Here is a 9,489-nt window from a genome sequence, read left to right on the forward strand (position 1 = left end):
TGTGAAAGAGAAGGGGGGCTTATGAGGTTGTCAGTGAACCATATTATTGCGTTTTCACCTCCACAGTGGGAAGTCAATTCAGGCCCAAAGCTTTAAAGTCAGGAATCAGAAGTTTAAAATGCTGATTACAAATTCATAAAGATATAGAAAAGGAAATGATTTTAGAAGATTATGCTTAGGAGAAGAACACTGGGGAGGGGTGGGCCCTGACTTGCTGTATTGTGTTAAATCGCAAAAAGTGAAAGGAACAGGTGCCTCCATGATTTTAATGAAAATGGAAACCAAACAGTTTTAAAACTCATAGGGAGGGCTGGCCAGATAGCTCAGTGGACTAAAGTGCCTGCTTAGGCAGAGTGCAGTGGCCGGGGTTCGATCCCCCAGCGTACCATGCCAGCCCCACTCACGGTGCACACTGAGCAGGCGATTGAGACTAGGTATGGTGCAGTATGCCTGTAATCTCAGCACTTGGGGGGCTGAAAACAGGAGAATCACTACAAGTCCGATCTACATAGTGAGACCTTGTAAACCCTGTAATAAACACATTAAAATAAAACAAAACACCTCCTAGGGTACTTAGATCACCCCCCACTATTTCTTTTACAACTTTTGTTTGTTGTATTATTTGGTGCCACTTCATGATGGGGACATCTTCTGAGAACTGTGTCTTTAGCAGATTTTATCATTGTGTGGATGTGATCTGGTCAGCTCACACAAAGGTCACTGGGGTGCTGTCACTGGGCAATGGAATCTTATAGGTTTGCCATCATATCCACAGGCCCTTGTTGACCAAAAAGTTGTCCTACAAGTGCATGACTGTGCAGAAGGACGTGTAGGCAGAGGAGCCAGTCCAGCTCAGGCAGGGGGTGGTCTCTGTTAGGACAGGAGAATATGTTCTCCAGTTTGAGGGTGAAAATCTGTCTAGGTCCAGACAGACCACATCTGATCTCCAGCTTCATCGTATAGTGGTACCTCAGTTCACAAACTCAGTTCTCTCCACAATTCTCATCCCAAACCAAGTTGGACAAGAACTGAATCAAATTCAATGGTTAGATTCAATACTGACCTTATGGGGAAATTTGATTCAGATATTGTCCAGGTCAGTTTTTGACCAGACTCATAGACAAAACTGAGGGCATGAGGAGAGTTTCTGCTTCTGTGAGAAGCTTTTCTCTTGTGTGCTCACCAGCCCCTCTGCAAGCCACACCAGTACTGTTAGGTATTTTGTTTGTTTTTGGTACTGGGAATCAAACTGAGGACCTTGCATTTACCAGGCAGGCACTGTGCTGCTGAGCTGCATCCCTAGCCCACCAGTACCTTTTGATCTGAGAGAGGTAGAGGGCAGTGGAGCTGTGCATTCATGGGGGTGTCAAGGTCAGTGGAGGGTGCTGAAAATGCTCCCATGTCAGGAAAAGGATGAAGGGCAAGAGAGAGATGTGGAGCCAAAGGAAGAGACAGATGGGGGGCACTCAAGAGTAGCACAGAGCCAAGGTCTCACTTCCTGCCTGATTTGACATCCCTATGTCTCCTACCTAGGGAGGCCCTAGGGATGCTGTTTGTGATGTTTTAGCCCTGTCCCCTTGGAAATGGCTGAGCCAAATCTTCCAGGGCAGTGTGGGCAGCAGTGGGTACAAAGGAACAGTGACCTGATCAGAGCTTAGGATGCAGCTGGCCAGAGCCCTGCAGTAAACCCACCAGTGATCAGGTCAAATAGGGCATCTGTGTCGACCTAGAGCAGCTCACAGGAGCACAGGTCTGTGTTGCCCCATGGGATGAACCTGGCCCTCCTGGGTGTGTGCCCAGTCTGTGGCAGTGGCCATGGCAGGCTGAGCCCACTAGGCCCAGGTGGGGAGGTCTGGATGCTGGCTGGCGGTGGCCAATGATGCCTGGGTCTGCATGAAGGGCAGAAAGGAGAGTTGAAGGCATGGGGAGGTGGGCTGTCCACTGGGGAGGTGCACAGACAAGGTCGTGTCCACCGCCTTGTAAACCTGGAGAGATCCTCCCACAAATGTGGGAGAGCCTTGAATCCAACATCCTAGTACAGAACGTAACCGTGGGAAGTCCCACACCTAAGTGGTGCCCACCCCTTTCCCAGGGATTGACCACAAGACAACCACCATCCTGCTAGACGGGCGACGGGTGAAGCTGCAGCTGTGGTGAGTCAAGGCGCCTGCCCCAAAGTGCTGACCCCTCCCCGGGACCTCACCCTTTTGTTCTAGCCTGAGCTGTGACTTCCCAGAACGATGGTAGGTCCTGAGTTGTCAGGGCCGTAGAGCCATCAACTGTCATATCAGCAGGCCCTTGTTGGCCAAAAAGTCATTCTAACCTGAACACTAACTTCTGATCCCAATTTTCTAACCCAAAACCCCATCCTTCACCTTATAACCTCCTATATATCTAACCCTAACATTACCCCTAACTCCTAACCCTAACCCTAGTCCAGGGTGAGACAAACCCGAGAGGTGCATACATGGGATGTCTGTCCCCTGCTGCCCTGATGTTGGAGGGGACTACTATATCCTGACTGAGGCAGCTAGGCTCCAGCACCCCCAGTGTATAGCTCTTGACTTTGGGACCCTTGCAGGCCCTGAGAGGGTGGACAAGGTGGAACAGTGCGATGCTGGGGAGCTCCTCACCCTGATCACTGGACAGGATCTCCTCCTTGATCCACAAGGAAGTCCTGGCTTGGCAGCTTTGCTCATTCCATCCTTTAGCCTTGGGCGTAGGGGTGGTTATGTCCTCGGACCGCCTGTCCTGGGCTTCCTGGGGCAGAACCTGCTGTACTTGCATACTCCTTTCCCCACCTTTACTCCACCAGACCATGCTAACACACTCCCAGACCACACACACCTCCAGGGCCAGCCAAGGGGTCTCTCTACAGTGTCCCTAGCTCTGAGTGCAGCTGGGCTGCCCAGGGTCACTGTGGGCTATCACCCTGCTCCCCTAGATCCCCAGTCTCTGATGGAGTAGGCACTGCCCAAGAGCCACATTCCCAGCACACCCTGGCCCTGACTTCAGAGACTAGCACCTCAGGAGGCCTGAATGTCCACTCAACTCATAGAGAAACTTATGTCTGTCCTGCCTATTTCTGACCTGGGTTAGGAAATGCCTTCTTAGGAATGTCCTCCAGCTGCCCAAATGGAACTCAGAATTGTTTCGGATCCTTTTTTTTTTTTTAATCTGGTCCCCCATGGAATCTTGGGCAGACCTGGTACAAATACCTTGGCCATCTGTGCCCTCCCTTCTTTCTCAGTCCTCACTGTCCCCACCTGCTGTGGACTTTTCTCAAGAAGCCAGATCTGGTTTCTTGAGTCTCCCAGAGTTCTCAGAGGCCATGCTCAGAATCACCCTCAGTCCCTGTAAGACCCCAAGACCACTCCAGCATAGTGCCAGCTGCAGGCCATATCCATGTTGACCCCAGTGCAACGCTGCACTCCTCAGCAGCCTCTGGTTTGCCCCCACCCCCAACCCAGCCTGAATCCTGGCCTCTGCCACACACAGAAAAAGCAGCAAAGCATATTTATTAAAGACAGAAAAGAGTATACTTTGCAGAGCAAGTACAGGCAGGTGAAAATGTTTACAGCAACCTGAGGATAAAGAGGAATGGATCTTTTGTATCTAAAATTCCTTTTATATAAATAAGGCGCTGGGAAAATTGTCCTATCGAACAGTCACTTGGTATAGAAAGTGACCTATCAAGAAACTCCTTTGGGGGGCCTGCCCCTTAGCTCAGTTCTTTAAGTGGCTGCTTCAACAAAGCAGTCAGGCTCAGGTTGCTGTGGTTCGATCCCCACAACTCAAGCCAGCCAAATTTGCCCTGAAGGCATTCGGAGAAAAAAAAAAAAAAAAACTCTTTTGGCTTCCTGTAACATGTAAATAAGCATCAGGAATAGTGTCTTTTGATTGGCTGTGCCCAATGAAGGACTTAAAAGAGCACTTCTGATTGGTTCTGTGTACAGGCATGACTGTATTAGGAGTGTCCCTCCCCCTGTGACCCCATCTCACAGGCCCCACAGTGACCCTGTGCAAGAGTATCCTTGGGGGGGGGGGCGCCCGGGGAGATGGCTCAGTGGAATAAGCGCTTCCCTGGCAAGCGCAAGGGCCTAAATTCAATCCCCGGATCTGCAAAAGGAAGAAAGAAAGAAAGAAAGAAAGAAAGAAAGAAAGAAAGAAAGAAAGAAAGAAAGAGTATCCTTTCCCCTGCACTTCCCTGGAGCATGCTTTGGGCTTGCTGGGCACCAGCAGCCAGGTGTGTATGTCCCCTGCAAGGTTGGTGCCTGGACAGAGCCTTGTATCAGTCATCTCAGAGATAATTCTAGGGGTGGATGTTCTGTGAACTGCTCATAATGTAAGCAGAAGCTGGGGGTCATGCCCAATCTTGGCTTATTTCTTGCCCAGTGTAGACTCACACTCCTTACTACACAATGTTATCTCCAGTTAAAACAAATTTTTTTAATTTTATTTTTATTTATTTTTATTGAGAAATAAATATAAATGAGACAGTTTCACAGCTGATTAATAGGACAGTTTTGATAATCAATACATTGTACATTGTTATCTTCTTAGTGGTTATCAATAGCACAAGAAGCAGACAGGATATTCTGTCCAAACACTGTTAGCACACCTCTTTCTTCTCATTGAATTAAGTGAAAGTAGCTGTAAATTTATCCTATTTTGTCTATGTAAATACAAAGTGATCTTTCCTTTGTATCTTTTTTTTTTGTCCTATCAGAGGTGAATATTCTATTGGCATCTAAACACTATAGGTGTTTGAATTCTACTAAACAATCTAACACTGTCTAGCAGTCTATAATATTCGTAGGTTATCCTCAGAAGTTATTGACTTGAGCCTTTTACAACTCATCATATTAACATGGATTTATTTTATGTACCTTGTTTTTATACTTTTCTCCTGGATGTAAACCAAATTTTAAAAACCTATTTTAGTTTTATGTCTGAGAATCATATTAAAACCCATCACTTTTTTCTTATCTGACTTTTAAAATAACAATTAGAAAACAGAACAAAGCCAGGCATTGTAACACACATCTATAATCTCAGCATTTGGGAGGCTGAAGAAGAAGGCTTGCTGCAAGTTTGAGGCTGGCCTGGACTACATAATGAGTTCAAGACCAACCTCAACTATGTAACTAGAACCTCTCTTAAAAAAAGAAAGAAAAAGAGAACATGGGACATGGAATGAGCCCAGAAAGACATCTCAGTATCCAGTTATCTCCAAGAGAAGTAGGTAACTTGCTAGGATCTAGGCTGGCCATGTATCAGCCCCCAACATTCACTGGGAAAGGTCCTTGTCCTGGCTCCCCTGTTTGTTATCTGGATGTCAGGAAGCAGCGCTGATTTCTCTTAACGATCTCCAACATCTTTTCCAGGGACACATCAGGGCAGGGAAGATTCTGCACCATATTCCGCTCCTACTCAAGAGGCGCACAGGTAACACAGCGTCCTTGAGCCTGGGGAACCAAACTGCGTGTGAGTGATGGCATTTGCTGGTACTGGGCCAACTGTTCTCTCTGATGGGTGACTGGAGACTGAGGAACACAGACTTATGTGTAAATTGGCGAAGTATAAAAGAATGTTTGATCGCAGGCCTTTCTCATTGCGTGAGCAATGCATGTATGTGTGTGTGCGCGCACGCATGTGCACATGTGCATATACATGTATGTCTGCACGTGAAGTACCTTTGTGTGTGATGTTCCGGTGTGTTCATCCATCCACATGGGGGCTCACACCTCATGGCCCTGCAGGTCTCCACTTTCCATGTCCATGAACATGAGTTCTAGTCCCCAACTCACCTTGACATTTGAAGGATTATCAATGAACTTGTGAAATGTCATTGAGAATGGCAATTCAACTCCTAATTGGGAAGATAAATCAAAGTTATACATTTTGTGTTAGAATAAGAGCAATAGTTAGTTATATCTGTGACTTCACAACCAGCATGTCACCCCCCTGGCCACATGCCTGTTTGTGTGTCCTGTGTGTTAAGCCTGTGTCCTCTTCTGCAGGGTGTGATCCTGGTCTATGACATTGCAAACCGCTGGTCCTTCGATGGCATCAATAGGTGGATTAAGGAGATTGATGAGGTATGGTACAATGACACACTGGACTGATTCCCCATGGACTTGGGGACTTGGCTGTGGGCTGTGGGCAGGACAGGGGTCAGGACTTCAGCATGGAGAGGATGCAGCACCTGGAAGCTGAGCTCAACTAGTGCAAGGCCAGAGAATGCTCAAGGCCAGGAATCTGCTCCAGGCAGGGCAAAGGCCCCAGGGAGCTCTGGGTCCAGAACCAGTAGTGGCCGACCTGGCTTCCTGCAGTGGCTGGTGGATTGACAAGCAGAGGAGCTATGTGGAAGCCTGTAAGGCCTCAGTATGAAGTCTACTGTATTAGGGGTCTGTGGCTGCCATGACAAATACCCATAAGCTAGTTGTCTCACAGTTCTGGAGGGTAGAAGTCCAAATTCTAGGTGCCAGAGGGGCCATGTTTCCTCCTACAGTTGCAAAAAAAAAAAAAAAAAAAAGGTGCTGCTTCTGCTTCTGCAGGCTGTAACAGTCCTAAACATCCCTTAGCTTGTGAATACATCACTCTAAATCTCCTCTACCCTGTCCTTGCCATGTCCTGTCCTTACAGGGACACCAGTCATTAGAGTACACCCTGCCCCATGGACAGTTCAGTATAGCTTCACTTCAATAATTACATCTGCAAAGATCCCCTTTGTGAATAAGGATCTCTTCCTGAAGTTCAGGCTGGATATGGATGGGGGTTGCCACTCAACTCAATACATACAACAAAGCCTCACCTGGGTAACCCACCCTCTAACTCCCAACAGCATGCACCTGGTGTACCCCGGATCCTGGTGGGGAACCGCTTGCACCTAGCGTTCAAGCGGCAAGTGCCAACTGAGCAGGCCCGTGCCTATGCTGAGCGCCTGGGTGTGACCTTCTTTGAGGTCAGCCCCTTGTGCAACTTCAACGTAACAGAGTCCTTCACAGAGCTGGCCAGAATTGTGCTGTTGCGGCACGGCATGGACCGACTCTGGCGACCCAGCAAAGGTAAGTGAGCAGCTCAGGAACGGGAGTTTCACCCATGGGGCGGGAGCTGCCCTGCAGCCTCAGGAAACCAGCTCACAGCTTCTGTGTATGCTCTTAAAAAGTAAATGTGTTTGATTTGAGAGGAACAATTATGATGGCTCAGAGAAAAGGCTCAGGAGGAGGGTCTCCGCACTCAACTTCAGGCAGAAGTGGAGGGGTATAGGTTGAGGGTTTGAGTCCTGGGAAGAAGGAAGGCCTGCTGCAGATGCCCCTTGTGGCCAACCCCATGATAGGCAGGGACAGCAGAACCTCATGTGGTTTTCTCCTCCCTCCCAAGTGCTGAGCTTGCAGGACCTGTGCTGCCGAGCTGTGGTGTCCTGCACACCCGTGCACCTGGTGGACAAGCTGCCGCTGCCCCTGGCCCTGCGGAGCCATCTGAAGTCCTTCTCAATGGCCAATGGCCTAAATGCCAGGATGATGCACGGCCGCTCCTACTCTCTCACAGCCAGCACCCCGCACAAGAGAACCAGCTTGCGCAAGGCCAAGACTGCCCGCGCCCCACAGAGCCCTCCAGGAAACTGCGCCAGAAACAGCTGCAAGGTCTCTTAGGGAGTTCCCCAAGAGACAGAGTGCCTTTCCGGAGAAGCCTCGCACACTTTCCCCGGGACACAACCAGGCCAGACTCAGGACACAGCTTCCAGCTTGGCAGCTTGGCCAAACTGCTGCCTGGGCTGAGCGCGGCCAGTGGGCAGCACAGACACCCACTCAGTGTGACTGATGTTTCTACATGGTGTGCATGAAGCTCTTGTTCTCAACTTGTGTTTATAAAGGGAAAATCAGTACTCTGCTCAGCACTCCATGACATGAAATTTTGAATGTTATTTTTGTCATGACTGCAGTGCAACTTTTTCCTTAAAATAACTTTTTATGAGGCAGACAAGGTGTGTGGGGAGTCCACATTCAAGGGAGTTGGAGAAGCAGTGACAGTGAGATAATCCAATGCCATTGCTCTTATAGGAGAGGCTGTTTTGTAAACCTTTTTAACATCAAAACAATTTATAAAATGCTGCAGTGGGACAGAGATGACGTACAATAGATCTGTCCAGTAGGGTTTGAAATGCATTTGATAATGTTTTTTGCTATGTTGTTTACTACATTTTGGGATCAATAAGTGATTTCTATGCATATTTTTCTGTAAATCTACATCTTTTTTTGTACAAGGTATCTTACAAGTTATGAAGCTACAGGAAGAAAATGCCAAAGATATCTCTTGTGATACTGAACATAGCCAATGCAGTTAGGCAAGAAAGTGGTTTCAGTAAAGAATGAAGTGAAAACACTACTATTTAAGAACTGTTTCTCAACAATAAATCATATACCTGTTCCTCTTGGTCATGTTGTGTGCTGGTCCTTCTAGCTCCAAGTATTTCATAGCCTTTTCATTTGCTCATCTGTCTTTTGGGCTGGCCTTGAACTTGTGGTGATCCTTCAGCTCCAGCCTCCTGAGTGCTGGGATTACAGGCATGCCCTGCATCCCATAGTGTTTTCTGCACTGACTCCGCTTCACAGTCTGGTATGGACAGCCAGTTCAGTGCTCATGCATGAGTAGACCTCAAGGCTTAGTTTTTGCTGTGTTGGGGAAGATTCCTCTTCCAGAAAAGAAATGCAGGGAGCAAGAGAATTGTTGGAAACAGAACCATGCCTGTGCCTGTCCGTGAAAACCCAGAGAGGCCCTGTGCTCCTCTTGCTATTCTCTGGGAGCTAAGACTGCCTCCAGCTGTCCCAAAAATAAAATAAATCCCATCACCAATACCATGCCCAGATCCGTGATGGCTTGGCAGAGGCCTCAGGCATGGCTCTCCCCTGGTCCTGTGGCCTGGCACTTCTCTGGGCAGTTGGGCTTCAAGGAGAGCTTCACACAGAGGGGAGGGAGTAAATCAAAGATGTGACATGAGAAAATGCTCAGCGGGCCTCTGTTTCTGAGTCACTTTCATGAGTATTGGACAAAATACCTGACACTCACAACCTAGCGTTCCAATTTTAGTATATGTGCTGCCGAAGGGAGCACGACACTCATAACCTAAAGGAGCCTCATGGTTTCAAACTGTGGTTTGCTGGCTCCAAGACAAAGAGGGTGCAGTTGAAGGGCCTGATGTGAGGAGGCAAGCTGTGTATCCCAGGGCACCCAGGAAGCACAAAGCAGGCAGAAGCAGAGGCAGGGATAAGAACATATCCTTCTGGGTTACAGGCTTAATGACTGACCTCCAAGCACATGCCCCTACTGAGCTCAGCAGTGGCGAAGTCCACTGATGCATGATCCAGTTACCTCCAAGTGTGAGACTCTTGGGCCATTTCAGATCCAAATTATAATAAGGCCCCATCATACAGCAGCATGCCTGCTGAGTAGCACGGTACACGGTGGCCCCTGGCCACAAATGGC

General features: G+C 48.3%; 1 protein-coding gene across 1 annotated transcript in view; it reads left to right on the forward strand.

Moving 5' to 3' along the window:
- Rab40b (RAB40B, member RAS oncogene family) overlaps positions 1-7,759 on the forward strand; it is a 37,819-nt gene extending 30,060 nt beyond the window's left edge. Inside the window, exons 2-6 of the mRNA XM_004639450.3 lie at positions 2,093-2,153; positions 5,388-5,448; positions 6,024-6,101; positions 6,848-7,070; positions 7,387-7,759. Coding sequence (XP_004639507.1) covers positions 2,093-2,153; positions 5,388-5,448; positions 6,024-6,101; positions 6,848-7,070; positions 7,387-7,658 — 695 coding nt within the window. The 3' untranslated portion in view covers positions 7,659-7,759. The remainder of the gene's footprint in view (positions 1-2,092; positions 2,154-5,387; positions 5,449-6,023; positions 6,102-6,847; positions 7,071-7,386) is intronic.
- Positions 7,760-9,489: the final 1,730 nt, after the last annotated feature.

Source organism: Octodon degus, unplaced genomic scaffold (genome assembly GCF_000260255.1).
Source record: "Octodon degus isolate 3935 unplaced genomic scaffold, OctDeg1.0 scaffold00112, whole genome shotgun sequence".
In the NCBI taxonomy this organism is placed as follows: domain Eukaryota; kingdom Metazoa; phylum Chordata; class Mammalia; order Rodentia; family Octodontidae; genus Octodon; species Octodon degus.